Raw genomic sequence first — 26,432 nt, 5'->3', positions numbered from 1 at the left:
AACTCTGGAAAAACGGATTCATGGACAGCCCGCTGCCTGGTCTCATGCGCACATGGACTCCAGGCAGGGCCCAGTGAGGACCCATTACAAGGCACCCAGGCACAGTACCAGCACCACTCTGATCGCCAGTAAGCGTGAGCAAAAGCATGGAAAGATAGAGTGAACATGGGAGAAACAGACAGTGGGTGGACAAGAGAGATGGAAGAGGCACAGAAGATTCCTTTGATGAGCACTAGAAACCGCAAATACAACATCCAAAAATGGATTCTTCTCTATAAAATATCAGGATGTTCAAACAATATTTGAAATATTTTAATTCCCCCGCTTTCACACGAAAAACCTGAAGAGGCTTTTTAAGGTGTGGGCAATTTATACTGTGCTGACCTTTATTGACAAAAGCTCCCTTTTAGAGGTGTTTGACACCAGGTCTATCATCTGATTAAGAGGAGGTTTAATGCTTGGTGTAATCCTCAGTGATTTAAGTGGCATTTTAGTCTTGGGGTGAACTGCAAGGGACATAAAATTACAGCAGATAATGGTGTCTGGATTTGTTATCTCTTGCTGATCATAGATTCCTAATTGATGATCTTTACCGAGGAACTACAAATGATATTTAAATCAAAGTGAATTTTTTTTTAATAGTACAGGTACTTTTACATGTTCAAGAAGTGTTATACAGCTTTTCTCAGATGATTTTCCCTGTTGTTATTATGACTGTTCCATACAGTAGTTCATTAGCACCATCACTGAATGTGGTTTATGCTAGTCTGCCTGTGGGATGGTGAATACCTACATATGTCTCTCTAACTGTGGAATCAGAGGCACATGTCTCTGTTTTACACCATGTTACAGACAGGCACTGGCATAATCCTCATCAGACCCATCCCATTTCCACGTGCATTAATTCACCCCTCCAAGTTACTAATTCAAAGCACAGTTTGAGTCTGCCTAAGGAGAGTATCAAGATGAGAAAAGCTCTTATCCTGATATGGTCAATAAACTTAGAAACACATACACTGCAAAGAGGGGCCCACTTTCACACCCATGACATGAAAATCTGAATCTACTGCAAATCTCTGATAACACACAGGTGAAGTTAGTAACACCTGCGTGTGTTGGAATCTTTCTTTGCTGTATGATTTGATCCTGCCTCCCATGCTCCTCTGTAGCTCATAGAAACACACACATGCACACACACATACAGAATATCCCTCAGTAACTCACATAAATTATGGTGTCAGTGTGGTACAGTGGTTAATAATATGGTCGCTAAGGAGTTGAGTTTGTAACCAAAAGGTTGCACTTTCAGTTCCCAAGTGGGGCAATACTGTTGTATGCTAGAGTAAGGTCCTTAACCCGAATTGCTTCAGTTAATATCTAGCTACACAAATCAATAACGTGAAAATGTAAGATACCGTATGTAAACTACAGAAGCCGCTCTGGATAAGGACATCTGCTTAAGAAAATATGTAATGTATGGCACCTGTTTTACCCTATTATTATTGTTGTCATCATAAGCAGCAACATCTTTACCATTATAATTATTGTCCAGGTTGAGTTGCAGAGAACTACAAAGAAGCACATAAAATTGGAATACAACTTACTTATCACAAAGTGCAGCAGATGTCATGGTGATTCACAGTTACTAAAACACCAACTCCTGCCTGTAACACACCAGAGCAAATGGCTGGTCAGTTTTCAGCTGTTTACAGCTGTTTTCAGCTAGGTCTTTTCTGAGTGTCTCTGACCAAATGTACAGTATGGAAACAAACAGCACTTTAGCGAATCCACATGCATCTTAATCTGTTGAGTGACTGCTAGATGGACGAACTATATTCAAAGGCCAGAGGTGCAAATGAGCTGGCCCTTGCCACTGGGCCCCATAAGGGAGAGACAGAGACAGACAGCAGTAGTCACCCAAACACATGATGAAGGCTGACGTGTTTGGGTAAAGTGAGAGTGTCAAGGGTTGTGTTCATGGTGTGAATAATTGAGTCAATAAACTTGTGAGCAGTAGCTAGTGGGGTCGGGTGAGGCAAGGGGTGGCTCTGGAGTTGATGTCAGATAGAAAAAGTTATTTCAATTTAGATAATTGTTGAACATTCATTCTCAGTTGCTGCTCAACTCCAGACAAAATAGGATGGGCAGGACCCCACGCGTAATTGTGCACAGCCTGCGCATGAGACTGCTACAGACAAGTACAGCTATAGCCTGGGGTCAAGACTGCAGCAGGTACCCAGACCTTGGTCAAGAGTTTGGTAGTAATGAACTTTGTATCTGTGGCTGACAGATGCGCAGTGCCATTGTGAAACCTGCTGGTATGATCTGTACTGGTACCATAACTTTGATAATTGATGTCTAATGTATGTTACCTCAGGTTGTTATGTGTGGTTAGAGGAGTAGAGTGTGGCAAAGCAACAGAGTATGCAGCAGTGTGAGTGCGAATTTATTAAAGATGATGTCACCCTCAAGAGCTCATCCAAGCGAGCTGGGTCTTTGAACAGTGAGATAATCACGTTTCATGCGCTGGCGAAAGTTGTGGAGTTTAATCTATACAGAACCACCTTATAACACCGAATTTCAGATCAGAGCAAGGGAGTTGCGTAACATTGTGTCATCTTTTTGGGTTACATGTAGGCCTATACATGCCTAGGTTCCCTTGGTCCAGCGATTGTTTTTGAACAAACAGTGCCACATAGTGGACAAGAGTAGTCTGTGCAGCTTTTACTTTATTCTGCATTAGACTAAACTCTCAGTACAGTATATGATATGCCTACGTATTATTTTAAACAGAGTTAGCATATTACATATTCGTGCAGCTGGTTTTCCAATGGAGATGCATGTATTCTCTTCTCTTGACCGGCTAACTAAACAACACTACAAATGTGGGACCGGAGGCTGTTTGCCATATGATATAAGGGCTTTACTAAGTTGAGTGGAAGATCAAAGTGGTGTGTCCATGCAGAGTGTACAAATTGTCGCAAGTATATATCATGGGAATTCATAACTTCTGACTCAAAGTACTACAACAGCAATACAACATCAAATGTGGAATACAAATGCATTGCAGCCTGTAGTCTTTTGTCGATAAATCTGTCCTTTTGTATTGAATTTTAAGGACTTTTTGTGTATTTAAATCTTTAAGCTGCTGCTGAGCAAGTTCAGTTTCAGGTTATAGTTTTGTAGGTGTAGACACTACCTTCCGTGCGCTACCGAAATTTTAAATGACACCGAATTGCTGCTATCTGGATGACAATTCGGCTCATTGTTCAAACGAGCGATAGAGATCAGTTGTTCATGGGCTCCGCAACAGGTAAGCATGACGTCAGTCCTGCTCATGTGGTGGTCCCTCCCCCGTCTGCAGATGCCCTGGTTCCCCTCGAGCCGCTGCTCCAGCTGCTGCCGCCGCTGCCAGGCCGCCGGTGTCTGCGTCTGATCTTTCCTGCCTGCAGTCTACCATATTCAATGTAGCTAGGACCATGACAGGCATCGCCGCTGCCTCCTTCTTCTCCAACACATGCAGGTTCGGGGGCTGCGGACTTCACTTCGAATCTTTGTCCGAACTCATTGTGCACATCGAGGATAATCACATCGGTAAGCCCGGCTACTCGGAAATGCATTTTTGTGCTGCCTCAGTTTGCAGCTCGTCTCGTCGCAATGGCCGGCTCAGTGCTCGCAAGCAAGCTGCGGTAGCCATTCGCTTCCTGCGTTCTGACAGCGCTGTTGCTAGGTGTGGTATTGATGAGATATTGAGCCAAGTCCGCAGTGTATTAGCCTATGTGGCAAAGTATAACATTATGGACGCAATCTAAATTATTCTATGTAACAAAGGCACAGGGTGGGTTTGGAAGCACCATCGGCTCAACGCATACCTACGTTTGAGCTGAGGAGTACGTCGAGGTGTTATGTTGCTGGCCCGACCGATAGTCATTTGCAGCATTTGCTAGCTAGCAAGCTAGGCCCGATTTGCAGGGCTAGGCAGGGGACTGACACACAACTCACAAGCCTAATAAACCTGAACGTCGTGGTACTTTTAGTCGGGGATTGGTTGCCTTTGATACTTTGTAACAAAATCATTGCATGCATTAATTGTTTGTTAGATATTTTGCGTTTCGACAGTATGCACAGAAAGTTGGAACTAACAACTGCTAGGGAGTTGCAACAACATTAATGTAGCTAGCTGGTCTAGCTAATGTGTAAACTAGCTAGTTTGTTAACTTTGCAAGGTGACGGATCAGTATGGTCAAGCACAGTTTGCATGTATTTACTACATCGATGCAGTGTTAGTGACACAACAAATAAATGGTGTTATTTCCTATTACACGCGCAGCTGCTGGGCTATCGGGAATTGATAAGTACAGTTGTGCGTTCTTCCGGAAACTAACGGCGTTCACACCTCAACTATTGAGCTAACGTTATTCTTTGTGTTGTTTTGATGCCGTTCGTTTTCGCCGCTGAACTATAACAGCATCAACGGTCTGTCTATAATATTATGTCTATTTCAGAGACAGAAACGTTCCGTTAATGCTTTGAGTGCTACACGTTAATGGCATTTCTCTCACTGGGTTAAATTGGTTTAATACAACTACAGTTCAGTATTTCGTATCATAATAACATTAGCTACAACTGTTCCTTGTGTTTTGTGTGCTCAACTCTGCAATACACTGAAATAGTTCTGGATGATTGTTACTTCTCTGTCAATAATATTTTATGTAGTATTAGAACATATGCAAAGGTGCATGTTAGACATAGCGAACTTATATATTTATATAGCGAACTATCGCTATATAAATACTCGGACAGTGAATTTTTCAGTGTTTTTAAGAGTTAAGCAATATGCAAGGATTGTGTATTGTGTGAATACGTAGAAATGTAATCTTTTCGTTTGTTTTCAAAGTTTAAGTATTGGATCTACTGTTATATTTGGGTGTTTGGGAAATTGGGTCTTTCCTGGTGTGGCCATGTAGGCTATAGATACTCTGATAATTTGTTTATTGAAATTTGATATAATCTATTGTTAAGGTGACTAAGGTGGCACCATTTCACATTTGTTTCTTACATAATTCTTGCCAAAGGAATTACTTGACTATTTGGTTAGATTCTGTTTGAACTATGCAACAGTCTTTGTGTCAAATGAAAGCTGATTGCATTCTATGCACATAGCCCATTATAAACATCTGCGGTTTTTCTTCATGAACGTACAATGATTTGTGAGTTTTATTTATATTTATATTTTTAAAAATACCTATTTGAATGTAGCCTGTCTTTTCCTTAAATGCAGACCTGATGTAGCAATATGTTGATTTTGTATACATAAATGTGTGCAGGAGCTAAGACTCTTTTTTATGCATGGTTTGTGTTTCCTTATGCATTGTTGGCTGTCTGAACTTGGATTTGAGGAAATCTGTGGAGTTTTTATGGTGTGTGTGTTGCTGTGTGTCAGACTGTACTTTATTGTGGCATGTTTTGCCATACTGTGTTATGTTGTTTTTAGTTCTTTTCTGTTTTATTGTGTTGTGGGTCAATGGGACAGTGTTGGGCTGAGAAGAGGGACCATTTTGTAAGTGACCTACAGAGGTGTTAAATATTCATGAGCAGGAAAATGGGTCAGTTGCAGGCCGTCCCTGAAGGCCAGCAGGGTCTTAGTTAGACTGTCATCCAAGGGGGTGAAGAATGGGTTGCCGTCTGTACCTTCCCCCACAATCACTGCCCTTCTCACCTCAGGAGAAACAACCTGAATTTTCACCCATTGACATTTAGTGTGGGGCTTACTACGCCACTGTGGTGATATGCAGGTGGTCTAATCACAAATGACTGTCAATAGGACCATACTTCAGGGATCCAATCAGAGGTCTGCTAGCATGACCAAAACTGTAAAACACCACGGGTTGTGTTGACTTCATAGGGCTAAAACTAGGCGTTAGATCATTGGTCTGTCATCAGTCACTGTGAGTATGTGAGTAGCCACTGATTAGGAGTTTGTGAGGCTAGAGAATGGTGACAAGAGTTCTTAGTGTCCACAGGTCACATTAATGCAGAATACTAAAAATATACAGACCGTTTTCTTGTCATTTAGACTACAACAGTCAGATGCAAAATAATTACTATAAAATCTACAAATGTCACAAAATATAATCATTTTAGGCCATAACTGGGTACCTATCTTTACAAACTGGCTACACAAACTAATAATGTGACTTGCAGTACATCCTTTGAATTTACATGAATTGCCTGATGCATGTTTAGCTGATCTGTGCTTGCTAGATGTTTCTTTGCTAGTAAGTAATTGATAACGGCAGAACCACAATTTAAAAAAAAAAAAAAAAAAAACAGCTGTTTGACCATTTAAATCATTTTAATTTCTCAGTGTAAGGGCTGTTTGATGAAGTATACAGGGGATAAGCAGGGACCCATTTTGTTTTGGTGATTTTATGAAGGACTTTATTTCGTATTCCATGGTGCGGTCCAGCTTGCTACAGTTCCTCCGCCCTTTGATCTAGTGTCACGTTGCATTTTTGTACATGACAGGATAGCTCAAAATGTGTGACATAGTGCTAGGTTTACTTATGATTAAAACACGGGGTAATTGTGTGTCAGTGGCCACTCCAGGCGAGGGGAGAAGAGTGAGATAGAGTTCCACTAATTCACCGTTCATGTATTCATTCAAGTAGGGTTAGGGTTAGGTAGGTATCTGAATTTTATCTGCGCCAATCTATTTTAAAGTTCCTGTTGTCATTCTTACCTTCACTGGTATTAGTTTGTGATCTATTAGAATCAGGGAATAATTTGAATTTGTCGTTCTCCCAGACATTGCCAGTTTGAGTCTGTGGCATCATTCACTGATAACAACTGAGAGTCCACAGTGACAGGACACTGTTGGCTCTGTCTGGTTGGGAAAGGGTGGGCTTAGGCCAGGGGTGACCAAGGTTCCTTGGGTCACCACTCTATCAGCACCTTCTAGCAGCTCCCCAGGTGTCTGTAGTTTAATAATGATGTGTCACTCCTCTGATCAGCAGTCACTCTCCTGTGGCATGCTGTAGTGTGGAAAAAAGCCCTTGGTGTCACAGGTGAGTGCATCTGTCAGCGCTCCTTATGTGGATATGGGAGGCATTAAGGATTCTTGAATGTGGCAATGCCAAATGCAAGTGGGGGGAAAAAAAGACATTTGTCATCAGAAACTATGAAATATAAGAGTAGCATGTCTTAAGAAGGCAAGAGAAGATTAAGTGGAGTGGGAGGGGTGCCTGTCACAGTGGACAACGTGCAGCTATGGTAACAGCTGGCTGTTGTTAAGTGAACTGGAGACTTTTTGCTTGCTGTTGACAATGTAGAGGTGTAGAGAGGAGTGTTATGAGGTAGTCCTTGCCTTTTGAGACTAGCCAATGACAATGAAGCAGCCATCTTACCTAGGCTATCTGAAGTAGCTATCGAGTTACGTGTGTATCTTAATGATCCCCTTTCTTGGTCAGACACACTGACTGACCAGAGTGAATCCAATGCATTCACATGAAATGGAGCACAGGAGGAATGAGCCAAGATGGCTAACTTGGCCTCTCTGTATGACAAGTGATAGGAGGCAGTTTAGCAGGGAGTGGGCCACCAAAAAGATTTCAGTGGGACAAGTGTCGATAGAATATGGGCAGCTAATCCATTTAATTAGCTGCCCATTTTTATATTTGTGGTAATTTGTGGTCTTTTGCCATCTGTATCACTGAACAATCTTTGACCCATAAATACAAGAGATGCCATTAGCTAAGAAGGCATCAGTAATCTAGTAATACACTGTGTTTTCAAATGGTGAGGGATATAGCTAATTCATGCAAGCTGAAGGTCTGGAAGGTTAGCTGGATTATTTTGATTATATGTCAAACTTAAATGTTAAACATTAGGATTCTGCATAAAACTGCATTTTGGCTTCCCCCATCTTTCCCTTACTCTTGTAAATTTTGTGTTACTTGTATGTTGTACTCCTGCAGTGCACTAATGTAGTGCTCATATGAATTTATTGTTGCATGTAACCTGTGTTACAGTAGCACTTGTTATGCGTATACTTGTTGTTACAGTATACTTATTATTATATGAGTGTCTGCTTACTGACAGAATGTAAATAAGAGGAGTAGGGTATAGACAGGGGATTTCAATGTCAAAAGTCAACCACTGCTGCTGGGTAATTGCCTTCCTGTCCATTATTTCCCATCCCTCTTCTGACTGCTGCTCTGTACCGTTTCCCTGACCTCTGTTCTACACTACTTCTCTCACCACTGTTGCTCTGATCACCACCCCCTGGGATAACCTAGCAATTACTTCTCACTGCTGCCCCGACTGCTAGTCCACACTGTTGTGCTGACCACTTCTCCACACTGCTGCCCGCACCTCTCATTTGCACTGCTGCCCTGACCACTACTCCACACTGTTCCCCAGACCAATGCTGTGCACAGCTGACCTCAGTCACACATTTATGCGTGGCCATGTAATTTCAGCTATGGGAAGGAGAGCAGTGGTTCTTCACTTATAGTTGTACTTTTGTGCTGTTATGTAAGTGTTTTCCAAGTGGAATGTTGAGGCATGAGGTAGTCTCTTTGTCTCTGCTGCTGTGTTCTGATTTCATGTTGTTACATGTCCTGACCTTCCTGTCTGTGAGCTCCTCCCTGGCTATGTGGTAGCACATTACCCAGGTTCTGTGCTTGGGTAATACTTGCCTAGAAATACTTTTATGTTGTGATACTCTACATTGATTTTTTTTTGTGTAAAGATATAGTGTATTCAAAAATCAGATATACAGAGTGGTGAATTGTTAGGAGATCAACACAGCAACCCGGTACACATACTTTAATGCTTACTTCTGTTTGTATCCCTGCCTATACACCTACAGTATAAATGAATTGCATGGCTGTCACTCAGACTGTTTAGATTTTAAGGTAATTTCAAAACTTAAGATTTTATTTGGCTCATGGCAAACATATTGTTTAATATGGGAAATTTTAATGAAATATTTTTGACTTGTGTGAACAATAACAACAGGTGCTTGGCCCCCTACCTAAGCAGTCTGTATCACAATATATTTGAGATCTCTGAAGATACCACAATGAGGCTGACTGAGAAGAACGTGATGTATTCTTCTTGGATTTAAGACTATCAGCCCACCAAAAAACCTTGAAACTATTCCCCTTTGGCCTCTGTGAGTCTGGAGATGTAATCTGCTGCTATGACATATTGTTACCAGCAGAGGGCAGGTCTGCTCTACTGAAGGTATCTGTAACTACTTGCCTCTTGTTTGAAGTGGTATGACACCTTTAGTGAGATTTGAAACTGATGCCCTGTCCCCCTGTAAGTGATCACTTATTTCTGCATTGTCATGCTGTGACTCTGCAGTAAAACCGCTCAGTCTCATTATTTTAAAACAAGTTCAAATTAAACCCTCATCATAGACATATACACAGTGCAAATGTAGTGTACACACTGAATAAGATATGTAATGCAATATCAATGTTAAAGCATTTTCTGTAACACATGGTTAGCTGTGCGTTGTGGCGCTTTGGGAACTAGGCTTGTAAGTACTGTTACACCAGTAAGTAATCAGCTGTTTAAATGCTGGATGGTTTAAGATCAAGGCTGTAAAGTATTAGTTTAAGACTGTACACCCCCCCCCCTTTTAGCTTGAATGCTTGTTAACTGTAATTTTGTTTGTTCTGTACCTACAGCCTGTTTCAGTAGTAGTCACTACAGTAATGGCTAGAATAGCCAGTATTTCTATGATTTGATATTTATGTTATGTTATGTTATTGGTGTCCAGATTATCTGGATGTGTTGTGCCAATTGAGACTGTAAATGTGTTTACATGCCACACTAAAATAAGCTGAAATGAACATTCAAATTTCCTCACTTTGTTTTAACAGTCCATAACAGTACTTAAGTCAAAAGCAAGGTTGCTGAAGCCCTACACACTGACTGTAACGGGAGAGTGAATGTTGGGCAAGCTTATTTTTTAACACCTACGTGAGAGGCATTGCCCACTGCCAACAATGCAAGGGTGCAAAAAGCACCAATGAAAGATCAGCAAAACTACTCAAGTGTGCTGGACAAACTCAATCATATTTCATTGACATAGAAAAATCTCTCATACATTTTCATGTAAAAGGCCATATCTGGTCAAAACCACTCGCTCCATGAGTCAGAACAAAAATGTTGATATTCTTTTGGTCACTTTTGGTTCATATTCTTGATACATTGTAATATTTGTTACTCAATGTGAAAGTGTTGTGTAACATTTATGTACAAACCAAATTTCTATTTTTTGAAGAACATTTATAGTGAGTGTCTTTAAGTTGAAATATTTTTGCACAAATTTGGAAGCATTTTTCTCTTTACTCTGTGTCTGGAGTGGATGTCCGTGCTGATGCCCTGTCACTCTGGTGAGCTCTCTGGCTTTTTGGTCATTTAGTTGGTCAAGTTTTTTTTTTTTCTTTTTGCCCCCCTGATTTCTTTGCTTGCATGTTTCCAAGGTGTGAGCTGAAGTAGAAATGGTCTAAATGACTTATTGGGGAATAACGAGGCAATTAGTGTGCCCAGAGTGGAAAAATCCCCAGCCCCCCTCCTGCACCCGCAGCCCTGTTTCCGCCTGCAGAAGTGCGAAACTTGGCGCGCCTTGCCAAGCGCTCTGAACCCTAATTACAGAGAGGGGTGCTTGATTTGGCTTTTCTTCCCCTCATCTGGTGGCCTGCTGCTTAAATGCATTCTCCTTTTTTTAATTAAAGGCCTGGAAAACAAGCTAGGCATTCTGGGCGCTCTCTAATCTGCTGTTCATGCCAGCTGACAACAGGGGTCACTGCTGCACTGCACGAGAAGCCTCAGCGGTGGAACTCTCTGTAGGCCCATGAGATGCAGTGAGACACCACCAGTAGTTGGTTTAATGATACATTTGCTAATTTGAAACATATTTCTGGAAACGGAACTCCTTCATCTAATACCTCATTGTTATATAAAACATTGCACTTAGACCTTGTAAAAACAGATAGTATTAATATTGTTAGCAAGGAATTTGGAATTGTTTATGTAATGTGTAATTGTAGTGACTTGGCCTTATGTATTTTGGACAGAACTGTTAACATACAATTGGCCCTCATGGTGAATAAAATATTGTCCCCACAGATTGTAAGCCGTTAAGTAAAATATCCCAGTTATTACAGTACATTATTAAGGCCCTGTTTCCCTCATCTAGAGAGACATGTAGTTTTATATTTAACACATATCGTAACCCATTTATACAGCTGGATTTTATCCTGAAGCCATTCAGGTAAAGTATCTCAGCTGCGTCTGCTTGTCTTGAGGCGGATTAGAATGAAATGGGCTGATGCTGATGTGAGCTGTAGGAAGTGTAAGTGTATGATCTCCTCACTGTGCCCTTGGTCTGTTTTGTTGATAGCTTTCGGAGTATGGCTATCAACAAAACAATTCCCGCTGATTGCCTTTGGGCGTTGGTAATGCTCTTTCCTAACAATGATTTCTAATGCCATTTCTGTTCTAGACCTGGTACTGGTCTTTTCGAGTTCTTACTCGAAAAGGAGCTCTAACATCTGTTCTGACAATGGCCGTGTCCTAACGATGGTTGTGTTCTGTTCTGGGGGTGGACATGTCCAGACGATGGTCCTAATGATGTCTCTGTGCCAATGATGCTCTCGCTCTAACGATGGCCTCCTCCTAGCAATTGCCCCCGCTCTGCCTGCAGCAGCTGTACTCAGGAGACTCATTTGGGAGGCCTGGAATGCACCCCCAAATCAAAGCGGAAATAATAAAATTGGGAAGCAGTTACTTGCGCCCCAATCCCTGCACCTGGTGGACCTAATTACAGCCCCACCCCAAGCCCCCAACCCCCAGCCATCATTCAAACACTCCTGTCGCAAACACTCTTGCTCACCAAGAATAGGAATGGATTCATAATCCCTGTTGTATGGAGAGGTAAAGTGGCAGGCGTTTATATATACATGGTTATTTACAGACTGTAAACTCGGTGTGTTTGTGCATACTTGTGTGTGTGTCTTGTTTTATACATGCAAAAGATAGTATCACTGAGTGATTATTGTTTGAAATGCCTCACCACAGACTATGGTACATTGGGTTTTCTCACGGTAGAGTTGATAAAGACATACTATTTAATCCATTTTAAAGTCTTATATTTGCAATGTTTGCTCATGCTAGTCTCTTATAATGACAAATTTCTCATAGAAAACCACATGTTACCCCAAAACTGGCATATGTAATACAAAGGAAACACGCAATATTTGTGCATGAACAATTTTTTAGTAACATTGTCCCATCATTTTTTGTTACTCTTCTGTCAGGAGGAGTCATTGGCTTTAATAAATACGAACCACAGTTTGCCGCCCTCCCTGCCACACACATAACCCAGATACATGTCCTGCTGTTTGGCTGCTTCATAAACATGTCACCAGGGTGCTGGCCATTGCAGGGTGCTTGTATGTCAGGGGGGGTGACTGTGCCTGGGAGCTGTGTGGTAATTGGGGAAGTGGGGGGTGTGGGCTGATTAGACGACGGAAGCTGTCAGCTCCCAGCTGGCCCCAGAAATGCAATTAGAGCAGTTTCAGCATCAGCACTGTCCCCACCCCGGGACCCTGCACTTTCCTGTCCCGGGCTCAGACCACGGGACGAGGCCTTCGGTCTAACCGCCAAGGTGCTTTATCGTTCAATCTGATAAATTCTTCAACTGTGCCGTAAATTTGGTTAGTTTCAGTGACTGCCAGGCTAACTCCTAATGATGTGTAAGTGTTCACAAGTGTGGAGGAAAAATTCCCTTTGCTTAACTTGGTGTAAAACCCATCATGAAACTGCTGGTGGACCCGCCATGGCTGCTGTCTCATGTAAGTTTATTCCTCCATGCAGTGAGACACCTGCAGATCTTGAGCTGCCATTTTGAGTTGTTTTCAGACAGCAGATTGTGGCTCTGAGTGGGGAGATGGAAGGGAACAGGACGACTGAGATTAGCACAGCAAGAAGCCTCTTGCCTCTTAATCACCTTCCCAGTCTGGTTATGGAGTTCTGGTTGCTATTTAAATTGCTGAGCTACAGAGTACAGTGATGGCACTGTAATTTCAGAAATGGCACAGACAGAACCTTCATTGTGAAGTGCAAGTCTGATATCTTGTTATTACTGATGAAGAATCTTATGAGTTGACTTCACTAAGAGCATTAGCATGAGTGCTCAGCTTGCAGTGACCCATCTGATGTGCCTACACTGAGGAGAGCCGCACGCACACACAATTTGGCTGTTTCTGTGGAACCCCGAACAGTGTTTGCACTGACCTGCTGCTAAAACAAACAAAAGTTGTTTCTACAGTAAAGGGAGAGTAAATCAATCCAGAGCATGTTAGCTATTCAAAGACGATGTGCTCGACCATTAACTTGTAATAATTACTATGGCATTGATGCTGTAAAGTCTCTGTATTAATAAAAAAAAAAAAACATTGTTCAGTTTGTTATAAATATTTTAACCCAAATACTAGCTCTGACTAGTTTTATTGTGAAGCTAGATCATAATTTCATTTTTCTGGTTTTGTTGTTAGCAGTTTATAACCTATAGATTCATTTAAGGTAACGGAGCCTGTGCTCTGATGGGTCTCTCTCTCTCCCTCTCCCTCTCTGCGAGTCAGTCTCTGACTCTAATAGATGAAGGGTCTGGATCTCAGCATCGGACCATTTAAGGAATAAAGTGCAATAAGTAAGATGAAGGACCACCTCAGTGGACCACCTGTATGAGTGAGAGGCCACTCCTGTCCTGGTTGCAGACAAGCAGTCATTAATCTGAGCCTTGCACCCTATCCCACCCCACCAACCCCCCTCCCCATCCTGACCCCCGAAGGTCTCCGCCGGTGGCCCCTGAGTAAACGGGTATGGCTCAGAGGCTGCACCCCCCCACCCCATTACCGCCCATCCAGCTCAGGTCGCTGATTTATTAAGTGTGGGAGGAGATTGATCAATAGCTCATTTAGTATGCAGTGAGTAGCCCTGAACAGCCCTGCTCTGGCTCTACTCTCATTGCCTTGTTAAGGCTCTGTGAAGCAGAGACTTCCTCTACCGTTTCCTCCTGGCTGGGGTCACCCACCCTCACACAACATGGCTGTTTTTACCTCAAACCTTTGACAGTCTTAACAATGCAGTATTGTACATTCACTCGCTGTACATGTTATGAGTGAGTGAGTGTGTGCATGTGCGTGTGTGTGTGTGTGTGTGTATGTCTGTGTGTGCGTATGTTTGTTTATTTTGGGGGGTGGTCTTTTTCCAAGAACTTAAACAGATCCTAATGAAACACTTGCGTAACAGTGGGGACTGCCCCATGTGTTCTGGTATCATAATTAATACGGTAAATTTAACTCCCTTTTAACATGTATTTAGTGAAACTTCACAATACATGCAATAAAGGAGGTGCTAGGGTAGCTGCCTGTGATTTGTTTTGACAATATTCTATATTTTGGTGTTTGTGTGTGTGTGTGTGTGTGTGTGTGTGTGTGTGTGTGTGTGTGTGTGTGTGTGTGTGTGTGTGGAGGTCCATGTTTTTCGCTTGTCTCCCTGGTGTTGTAAAGACCCAGAGGCAAGAGTCTGCATTCTTTCCTAAATATAAGGTGTTAAAGTCTTAATTTACAGCGCCCAGTCAGCCAGGGAGAAATTGCGAATCCACGCATTTAGCGAGGTGTGGTTTTAATCTAAGCTAATATGGTTCAAGTTAAACTGCGCAGAAAAATTTGTTTACTCACAGAATACACATAAAACCGAGCGCCCAAACCTGCCACAGTGCGGACTCATTAAGAGCGCGATGGCAGCGCAGAGGTCTCCTTTGTGCCCAGTTTAATTATTTCAGCTGTATCGTCAGAGCGGTGCATCTGCGAGCCATTACGCACGCAGACTTTTCTTTATGCCCAAAGAGCAAACCGCAGAGGACGCTAGGAGCCGCGCCTCGTGATGCTGGCCGTCCCCCGCCCCCCCACGACACCCCACCCGGCCCTTTGCCTCGAACAACCCATGCTGACACCCAGCGTTCCTGCTACATGGAGGGACTTGGACTCGTGGCCTGTGAACAATATCGGGCCCACCCAGCTCGCGGTCTCAGTTTGCAACACTGTGATTTTTTTTTTTTTTAAATGAGTTTACCTGGCCTTGTGTAATGTAACTTGGGGCTAAAGACACACAGAGCCCTGTAAATGTATAAATGTAGCTCAGATTACAGTGTTATGAATTTTCTACATTAAACAACTCTTTGACCCTCACTCTTGAATGGAAAAGAAAGACAATTTCACTGAACTTGTAGGCCTTTATTTATTGAATTGAGTTCCTGTTGCTATTTCATTTATCTTAATTCATTACATCGTATTGTAACCTATACTCAGGGTATAGGTTACAATACGATGTGATGAATTTGAATTACTTGATATCAAAAGTTAAAAAGAGACATTTGTTACAAGGGCTGATTTTCAGTTAGATTTATTGAATGATTTGATCCTGTGATTATTTAAAAACCCAGTAACAAATTCCACTTTCCACATTCCAGTCAAAAGATTGAAACCGTAAGATTGAGTAGGAGTCTCAGTTTGGGCAGTTTTAACCACCTCTACTCTCTGAACTGATGGTGAGTCAGGCCCATACTATTAAACTATTTCTCCATGCTGGAAATACCTGAGGTCAATTGCCAATTTCTCTCATTCAGAACGACCCTCAGACAGAATCCTGAGCAATACACTGTGCGTCTTTGTCCCTCTGTCATTGGCCATTTCATATATATTCCATGCTTTCAAAACCAACTGGCTCTAATATGTTTGTCTGTGTCACAGTGTTATGTTTGCAGATTTGGCCACATGGGGTCAGTATTTCCACACTGCTCTGTGCATGGATAGCCTGCAAGTTACTGCCATACTAAGTTACCATACTGCCATACTTTCACAGGGAGTTGCTCTGCTCATGCGTGCTGTGGGCATGTCCTTTGAAGTTTGGGCTGGTTCAGGTCAGGGGCGGAATCTGCCTGTTGTAGCATTACGAGGGAAGCAGTGTGTTGGGAAAGCCTCAGGTAATAATGTTGTGTCAAACACAGTCGCATACAGGTATGAGAACCGACATACCCAAAAACGGGTTCGAAGAATCTCAAGTATCCCAAGACCAGTTCAGCCTTCACTTTAACACAGTTTCAGCTGGATTCCACTTTAGCATGTTTTTCTAATTGGCTAAGTGAGTGAGATGGATTTATGTGTGAGGGGTATTGTGAGTTGGGCATGGTTAAGGCATTTCCTTCAGTGCTGTGATCAAGGAGCTCTGTGGTCCAGACAGTGATGTGTGAGTCTGCTGTGTGAGTAATATCCTGTCCCAGGAGTGACACACACTCTCCTAAAACACTCCTTCTACTAGTGGCCCCCAATTATTGTTATTAGTACTGTTGTTGTTGTTATTACTGTATACTTCCTTAGAGAGTATTGGGCCAGGTTGTTTCACTCAGATGGGTGGACATCCTGGGAGATATGATGTAATGATGGTGGGGTTGCTGGACCGCTCCATCTGGGAAATGTAGTGTCTCTCTCAGGACACTGATTGTTGTCTCTACCCTGAGTTACCATGCTCCTGTAAACAGTGTTCCACTCAGTACATTACTCATTGCAGACCAAAGAAGCTTCTCGGTAATACAGCACACTAACCAGAATAATGGGGTATGTAAACAGGATACTGAAAAATGTGTGCATGGCCACATTAATGTATATTTTGCAGAAAAATAAGCGTTTTTTTGTTGTGAGAAAATGTCTTCTATGTTGCCCATTTGTTTTGAGTGTATCTGCAGGGCTTGAACAGTGTTCTGCCCACACTCACTGGTCTGAGTGTTGTTAGCCTGGTCTGCCAATGTTGGCCATTCAGCTTGAATGGACACGCTTCTGTTCTGTTATGCTGGACGTCGGACTGGATTAGCGCCTGCTAAATGAATGTAATGTAATGTAAAGTAATGTAACGTGTCTGCTCTAGTATGTTGACTGTGCACTGGAAAAAAGCGTTTCTTGTAATAAGTGTCTTCTCTCCCTTTTTAGACACGGACCCTCGGGTGCTAGAAAAACAGGAGCTGCAGCAGCCCACCTATGTGGCCCTCAGCTACATCAACAGGTGAGCAGGATCTCCAGTCAATAGATTTCAAGTTCAATAAATCAGAGCAGAGACAACCTTTAATCTTTGCCTCACTGAGTAAGAGTGATAATCACAGGAGTTGGTAAATGAGTGAATAATCCGTTGGAGGATTGCCTAAGGATCGCCGAGAAGGATTTGTCATCCCCATTGGTTCAAATTCAGTAAGCACACACTTATGACTTACGGGCTTTCGCTCTTTGCGATTGAGTTTATTCCAGTAATGTGGAGTAAACGACCATCCCTTTCCTTGTTCTTTTATTATGGCTCCTGCATTTTCTGAACTGTATGCATCTAATATAAAAGTATGGGGAGTTTACAGTAACAGAAGCCACTTCTGAGGTCAACGCATTTATGAATCACAAGGGGCCTAGCTCACATGTTCATTATAATCACAATAATAGTAGTTCTTACGGTGTAATAATTACTATTACCGTAAAAACACTAGTCATATATTATACTGCTGTAATAATAATGATAGCTTGCTGGCACAGTAGATATACTGTATTTTGAGTTTGTAAGGGACAGAAGTATTTCTACCTGTGAACTGGATACTGAAAATAGACAGTTGTTGATAAAAATTATAGTATTTGGAGAAGGATTTAGATAGGGTGCTGTTAAGTAAATTTTGATGATTTAGTTATCTATGCACATTTTTGAAAATATAAAATCTAGCAGGGTACTGGTAGTTTGGTTCATGCTTTTTTTTTAACCGAGTACAAACGAGTTGCAGGGTATTTTAACTTTTTCGTGGCAACTGCTGTTTTAGGAGAAGGGAAGGCAATTACAACCACAGCAGCTAAATCCTGCCCAAACTATGTGCCCATGGGTTGCGTTCTAGTGTAGCGTTTTAGGTAAATGATATGGAACACACACGAACACACACACACACACACACACACACACACACACACACACACACACACACACACACACACACACACACACACACACACACACACACACAGAGGCACACAAAGCCTTAAGCACCATCTGGAGTGAAACTTTCCAGTGGTTAGCTTTCCAGTGGTTGGCAGTCTGTGGTGTGTGTTTGCATATGGCTCTCAGAATGTTGTTTCCATCCTCTCCCCTCCCTGCATCAGCTCTTGTATTTAGATTTGGGGCGGTGTGAAGAAAGCCGCTGGGAGGGAAAAGCTTGGCTTAAGTGTGAAAAAAAAAAACTGTTGTGGCAATTTTGCCCTAAGAGTAAGAGTAATAATAAAAGCTAGTCATAAAACCTCATCAGCCTCCTGCTGTAACCTGGACTCCCACCCCTGGATATTTAGTGGTCCTCATGAGCTCTCCTCACATGTAAAGGGTAGCCAGCATATGTCTGTGGTAGCGAGGCGGAAGCAGCGGGCCTACACCTTTTTAACGATACGTCATCACTGTTCTTAATTTGCAGCACTTTCATAAAGAGTTACTTAAAGACCTACTCATATATATATATATATATATATAGGAGCCATGTGTAGAATATTACACACTTGTTACTAATGTAAATTTGATAAGGTTGTATTATACAGAACATTAATGTTATTAGTATGTACATAGTTATATTCTGATACATGGTTGAGCATGCGTGCGGCTTTTACTTGCTTTCATGTGACCTATATTGGGGGAAGGGAGATGGAGTTCCTGGTGCATGGAGCAGTATAATTTTGCACTGAAGGGTATATCATACTTGATTTACACATTTTCAGTAAAGGACTATTAGTCATTTGCATTGCTTTCCCTGATTGTTTTTGTTCACATCAACTTGTTGAAAAAGGACTGTGAGCTAAAATGGCCGCATTTTTAAAGTGTTAGAGCATTACTTACTTCTTCTTCACAGGATTATGTTAGCACCTTTTTAGGGATATCATTTCTGACAGTTCTTAGAGGAGAATGTTTTTGTCCTCATAAGCTGGGGTTTGACACACATTTTTATGCATGATTGCCCCTGTTCTTCAGATCAGCTTTTGCAGATTGTAGAGCGTGTGAGCGAAGGGACTTCTGCAGCTGTTTATTAGCTCAGTCTGTCTGTTACCATGGATGTGGGCTGTGTCCATTAGTGATGCCTGCTGTGCTGATGTGGAGATGGTGCTGTGTCCATCGGCGATGTCTGCGATGTTGCTATGGAGGTGATGATGTCCTCGTGTGGCAGTTTCCTTTGTTCACATAGAGACCTGTAGCTGTTTAGTTAAATGTGCCATGCCATGCAGGGACTAACCTCTGATCCCCTTTCCTTTTCTGTGCCATAATGCTCTTACAGCTGTGGTACACCCAGCTACACTGACACTGTGTGATGAATTTGTTTTGTGTGTACACATATGCATGTTCATGTGCAAAGATGTACATTATTGTCCAAGGGTGGGTGTGTGTATGTGCTGGTTTGCTTTGGGTTTGGTGACTGTTTAGTTTGGTTTAGAGTTTGAAACTGGCAGCCAGATTCTCGTACGGGACAGGAATTAAATTAATTAATCCAGCATTTGGTAACTGGACTACACACACTACATTGTGTTGAATCCTAATTTAAGGCATCGTAATTAAGTTTCAGTTTAGACCCACCAGAAATGAGCTGTGCTTTAGTATAGTGTCTGAATGAAGACTTTAAAAGGATGTTGGCGTCTGGGTGATTTTATACGCATATCTTGATGTGGTTTGAGTTTAATCTGTTGATTCCACTTTTTTATTAACAATGTCTGCGTTAACATCTCATTTTTTATGAGGTACATTTACAAAGAGGGTTTTACAACATAACTTAAAGTTTAATCTAAATAATGCTTTTAAAGTTTTAAAGAGTCTTAGTTATTACTTATTTAAAACATATATTATTACACTGATGTGGAGATTTTTAATAATGTAAAATTTCTGCAGGGGCTGAAGATATGCCTTTTTTTCGAGGATCCTTAAGTAGACCACCAATTCCCAGCATTCACTATGCTATTTTATGCTACATTTGACTGTGGAGAGGACAACATTAGCATAAAAGTATCATTTTAAGTATCAGATGTGATACATTATACAAGGTCTGTGTTCTTGATAGGAAGTGGACAGCACCACAAGTAAGAACTGCTGCCCACACACTACTCTGTCCTTCCACCAGTCCCTGACACAGGGGCTTGGAGGCTATGATTCATATTAATATTTCTAGTCAAATTCTGCAGCAGCGTAAAATATGAGAGGCAGATTCAGATGTTTAAAAGGTTGAACTTTTAAGTTTAAATGTCAATGTGTAATCCTGTGTGAATGCGAATGTGTGCCTGTGTGTATATGTATGTGCCCACCTGTGTGCATATGTGTGGCGTGGTAGCGTATAGTTGTAAGGAGCGGGACTCATAACTGAAAGGTTGCTGGTTCGACTCCCTGCTGGAGCATTGCTGCTGTACCCCTGGGCAAGGTACTTAACCCACAATTGCCTCAGTAAATATCCAGCTGTATAAACGGATAACGTGTGAAAATTGTTACTGATGTAAGTCGCTCTGGATAAAAGCGTCTGCTAAATGTAATATAATGTGCGTTTGTGTGTGTTTCTTATCCAGGTTCATGACGGATGCTGCTCGCCGGGAGCAGGAGACGCTGAAGAAGAAGATCCAGCCGAAGCTGTCCCTGTCCCTGACGGGCAGCGTGTCCCGGAACAGCGTGTCCACGCCCCCCCGGCACAGCAGCGGCAGCCTGACCCCGCCCGTCACCCCTCCGATCACTCCTTCCTCCTCCTTCCGTAGCAGTACTCCTACAGGTAAGCCTGGCCTGTGTTTGTGAGCGTGCACAGGTGCCTGTGTGCCTTTTCTAGTGTGTGTGTGTGCCTGTGTCTGTCAGTGTTTGTAAATGTCTGTGTGTGTTACTGCTGAACACTTGGCCACACATTATATCGTCTTGAACTCTACATTGATCCTACTGAAATTTTACTTGTGCCTGTTTCATTGCCCTGCTTTTGTTTGGTGTCCGAGTGATGGCTGAAAAGATTGTTTGCTTCTGGTGGGATTTACACTAGATTTTGATGTGGGTTTTAATCTTAATCCGTTAATTACTCTTTATTAACAATCTCTCTGTGAAGATTTTATAGCAAATTCTATACAGTGTTTTCAATCTAAGTTGTTTTTGAAAATGGAAAAGTCAATGGATGACCAATTAGCGCATTACTCAGATATTAAATTTAATAAGGTGGGCAGCTGTGAAATGTGAAAACTAGTCAGAGGGTCAGGTTCTTGTAGGCATCACAGACATGTCTTGCAATGAACAAATGGTGCAAGAAGTAGTCTGCGCTACTTGTTGAAGACAGACCTCCTGTTCACAGCAACCATTCTGGATGTGGCGATTTAGTGAAAAATAAATAAATAAATGAAAAAAAATAAAAAAAAAAACATGATCTTTATAAATAAAACATTACATTACATTCCAACAACTTGTATAAGATCTGCACGTAAAGGTGAACTGACCTGAAAAACCACGTTCTGCTCTAAGACAATGATACAAGAATTCTTTACTTGCAAGAAATTGCAAGTATTTTAATGATGACATCAGTTGGTGTGGTTTGTACAAGGCAAACAGGGAAGAGGAAGTGTGTGTGTGTGTGTGTGTATGTGTATGTGTATGTGTATGTGTGTGTGTGTGTGTGTGTGTGTGTGTGTGTGTGTGTGTGTGTGTGTGTGTGTTAGAGAGAGAGTCTGAAAGAAAGCTCTGCAGGGGAGACAGTGAGTGTAGGAGGCAGGATTCTGGGAGGGAAGCATTAAAAAGGATCCCATGTAGAGATGGATCATTCCAGAGGCAAGAGCTCAATTCTCTCACACATGCCTGAGAGAGAGACCTCAAGAGGGGGTTCCTGTTCTCACACTCATTCTCGGTGCTCTGCGGATGCCAAAAGACTCAGGAAAGCTATTTGTTAAATCCAGTAAATAATGTAGAAAACTCCATGCTGACTTCTCCTCAGCGCCTCCTACCCCTCGCCCCGCAATGCTGGCTTGCGCCAATGTCTGACTAAAACATTCCCATGTTTTTCCTTTCAGAGAAATGTTTTTCGCTGTCTCGCCTAATTGGTATACTCATTGTTTTTGTGGTTTAAATCTTGGTCAGTTTAAAATTGTATCCTTACAAATTGTTGGAATTACTTTATAACAATATATTAACCTTAAGGCCTTTTAAGTGAACCAGATTCTTTCCCACACTATCTGATTCCTTCTTGTCATCCAGTACCGAGGGCTGAGTTGCCATAGAAACAAGACAGCCTCAGAATGTGGGGGCAGACACTCAATGTTCGGTCCTCAGAACATTGCCTCTCTGTCTGTTTGCCTGTGTCTGTATTCCTAACCCAGAGCAGAGCCATCTATGCTCTCACTAAGGGCCATTACAGAAGAATCCATACACTGTAGGTGTTTTAAGTACAAAGCAGATGTCGAAATTTTTAGGCCCAAATGTTTTCTGTCTCAGTGTGACTGCTGTTCAAACGCTGTGGAAAAGGACTTTGAACATGCGCCAGGGCACAATTAGCCCCCTGCCATCCACAATGGAAAATTCCCTGTGTTAGGAAGGGGGTGGGGGAAGCAGGGGAGGGAAAGTGAGGGCGACAGCGCCCAAGGACTGAAGCTTTTCGGTAATGAGGGCATTTCAAGTCTTTTCAGTGTCTCACTTATTGACTTATTGCCATTGGTCATCTTTGCCATTGGAACTTTGTCATATTGTAATCCATCTGTTTATCCCTCACCAAAGTATATCTCCGCCACCCCCCTCCCCCCCAAATCATACTTCAGCTTCTCACCTCATGGCATGCTCAAATATTTATAGTCTTGCTAGGGTAGCTTTATGGATCTCCCTTCAAATCTAAACATTTACCGGCAAGTGAAGAATGACAACCCTCAAACTGGATGTGCATCGCAGTAAACTCCCGACAGCTGAAGTACTGTTTCTGCCATGAGGAGAGAAAGTGATTCATTTTCTCTGAGAGCTGAGTTCCCAGCGACCTGTGCTTTTATGCCTGTCACATGTCGTGTTACTGCTACTGGCACATTTCTGTCTCATGATCTGTTGTCTGTCTCATCCCTCAGTGAGGCGCTGGTCTTCTCCCACAGCTGAATCCGCCACAGTGTCTGTGTCTCTTTGTCCGGTGTGACATTGCTTTACCACTGTTTCCATTGTAACGTGTCCTCGCTGGGGCCCCTCAGGTAGTGAGTATGACGAAGAGGAGGTGGACTACGAGGAGTCGGACAGCGATGAATCCTGGACCACTGAAAGTGCGATTAGCTCCGAGGCCATCCTCAGTTCCATGTGCATGAACGGGGGTGACGAGAAGCCCTTTGCCTGTCCCGTCCCGGGCTGCAAAAAGAGATACAAGGTGATCCTGGCTTCTGCCACCTGCTCTCTCACACGCACACCACATTATTACATAATACTTATTTGCTTACCAACCTTTCTTATCCAGAACAACCTACAAAGCCTACGTACATGTTAGATACCCTCCATTTGTATAGGCAGGTATATACTGATGCTTACATTAAGTACTTTGCTCAAGGATACAACAGTAGTCTACCAAGTGGAATTCTTATTTGCATCTGCTTGCTGACAAGTCTATTTCTGTAACAACTTCTCCTGTCTACTACCATTCATGGGGAGCAGTTGCATGTACACATAACATATGTAATATTTCCAACTATTAAAATTTGCTTCCAATAAAGTTGCACATTAATGACAGAATTACAAACGAAAAGTAATTAGAATTAATAATTTCATAAGGTCCCATCCCTGTAAAGCTCAGAAGTGGTGGAGCTACCACAGAGGAACAGAGCATAGACAGCCACGAATTGCCACCACGACAGATTTACAGCCTCCCTCATGTTGAAAATGGGATCTAGCAAGTCGGTTGCAGATTGGGTCGACATTGTAAATGCGTGTATCCAATCCACTTCAAAACGACCCGCAGGTTTTTCTTTATAGGATTTTCCACTCACATCTGGCACGAATGGTAAAGATGAATTACATACAGTCTTGACAAAGTTAAATTAGCAGCGTGAGGAGGATGACACGCTCATCTGAAAGGGAAATGAATGTCGGAATAAGTGACGTGTGAGGACGGGGCCACATGTCACATGTGGAGGGGGTCTGAATCCTATGTTGAGCCAGGGCTAAACTGGGATCTGAAACCAAGCGCCATCGCCTGGTCGGTAAAGAGCTGGACTTGCGCCCACCTGCAGTTTCATAGTCACAGCTCCTGTAAATATCAGCTTCAGCTTTATTAATGATTATGTGAACATGTAAGCTATTTAGGCGGCTCTACGTCTTGATTATGATTTACACAACCAAATCTAGAGACATGTGGCCAAAGCCAGTACGCGCTAACACACTTATTCTCTCATCCTCCACAGAATGTGAATGGTATTAAGTACCATGCCAAGAACGGCCACCGGACCCAGATTCGAGTACGCAAGCCCTTCAAGTGCCGCTGTGGCAAGAGTTACAAGACCTCTCAGGGCCTTCGCCACCATACCATCAACTTCCACCCCCCGGTGTCTGCTGACATTATCCGCAAGATGCAGCAGTAATTCCGGTCACAGTGCCAACTGACCCTCCCTCTCTTCCTCTTGAGGAAGACCCCCCCCCCCTTCATGCTACACTACACTACACAATACTTTGATTGCATGCTTTAATTACTTTATTTTTTTCTCTCCTGTATTTTGGAATGATGTATCTTTGTAGAGTTCACAGTTTTTGTACGTTTGCACATTCATACCTATCGTACTTATTTTTCGTTACTTTTGATATATGGTGCTAATTGTGACAAACAAAAACAGAAAAAGAAAGGAAGAGGTTTTAAAAAAAAAAAAATTAAGAACTGACCTTGGACTGTTCAGGCAGCAGCTAGTGACCACGCCCCCTTCCCTGTATATTGTTATAGTGTGTATACATGGAGGGGGGCTTGGGGAAGGAAAGAATCAGAGTCTGATGGGTGGGGATTGAAGGAAAACTGTGACTGTAGTGATGGGAGAGTGAGGCTACATGTGCTTTCAAGCGCTGATAAATATGAACCAATCATATTTTGCTCCCAACTACAGAACACTTTCATCGGTTCAGATCAGTGAGACACTGATACTGCGAAGTAGCCCCAGACATTTGAAGCTTCATGCTCCCATCACTCTACAAGATCTTTCAGTAGTGGAGAAAAAAAAAAATCCTTCTTTGCCAAGACTCCACTATTCCAATGTAGTGTACTGGCAGTGCTGAGCTGAATTCTTCAAGTCTAACATAAAAGGAAAAAACTGAATGTTTGTAATATAATACGGAATATTACCTTATATATAAGACACTTAGATAGATATATATGTATATATATAAACTTTCATAATCAAACAAAAAGTTATGCTTTATTTCTAAGTTTTATTTTATACTGTACTTCACTTGTATAACTTTAAGTTAGAGAGAGTTGAGGTTGTAAGGCCACTTTGATATTACTGAGTTCTGTTTTCTTCTGCAGACCCAGAGGACGACTTAGTTATTTGTGTTAACGCCAAACAACAAACTCAGGTCAAGATTTGCCAGCGTTTCAGAACCATAATCCTGTCCAAGTATTCCCACAGTATTTAGCCTGAGCTGTTCCACTGTTTCCTTTGGGCTTCGATGCTGGGGTTGCAGTTTCCCATCTCTATCTTGAGACCCCATCCTGAGGCAATGGAATGGCTTCCTTCATCACCTGGGTGAAGTATTTAAGCACTTTTTAGTAACCAGTTGCCAACAGAGTTTTGGATGTTCCTGATCGCCAACATCTCCTGACCACTGCATGTTTTCGCGTGTCTGCGGTCACCGAGAAGAGTCAAATGAAACCGTTATTGTAGAGGTACTAGTTATCAAGGGAATTCTTTTCACCAAGCCTTGTGTTTTCTTATTCATTGTGAGCGTGTATGATCTCCGATTGCCTTGTATTGTAGATCACAGCATTCCAATATATATTATGCTTGTGTAGCTTCATGGTGACGCGTCTGAAATATCTAGTATATTATGAATAGTATTGTACACTTTCCTTGCAGTGCTGGTGTGCATTTCAGACAGCCCCACCCAGACTTTCGAACTGAGCGCCCCATTTGTTTGACCCCTGCTGTTGTCACGATGATCCCGTACATTGAGGTGGGTGTGGATTTCCTGACTTCAGCCACATCCACACAAGTGGGACAGATCTTGTTGTCCATAGATCAGTGGACATTGATTGTGAATGGTAAAATTGCCCACAGTACAAAGGATTGTTCAGGCATTCCAGAGAAACTTCCAATCCTTGTCTGGGAGCAGAGAGCTAGGGCTGTCTGGAGCGC

The 26,432-nt window shown here is 42.3% G+C and overlaps 1 protein-coding gene across 1 annotated transcript; it reads left to right on the top strand.

Annotated features, from left to right (window-relative positions):
* The first annotated feature begins 3,357 nt into the window (after nt 1-3,357).
* On the top strand, nt 3,358-24,745 carry jazf1b (JAZF zinc finger 1b). The gene is made up of 5 exons (XM_036537855.1): nt 3,358-3,594; nt 17,070-17,142; nt 20,685-20,881; nt 23,301-23,470; nt 24,498-24,745. Exons 1-5 carry the CDS (start codon nt 3,480-3,482, stop codon nt 24,672-24,674), a joined length of 732 nt encoding a protein of 243 aa, XP_036393748.1. The 5' UTR covers nt 3,358-3,479; the 3' UTR covers nt 24,675-24,745.
* Nucleotides 24,746-26,432: the final 1,687 nt, after the last annotated feature.

The sequence above is a fragment of the Megalops cyprinoides genome, chromosome 10 (assembly GCF_013368585.1).
Source record: "Megalops cyprinoides isolate fMegCyp1 chromosome 10, fMegCyp1.pri, whole genome shotgun sequence".
Taxonomy (NCBI): Eukaryota; Metazoa; Chordata; class Actinopteri; order Elopiformes; family Megalopidae; genus Megalops; species Megalops cyprinoides.
Note: the sequence above shows the minus strand (reverse complement) of the source record. Positions and strands in the feature narration are given on the sequence as shown.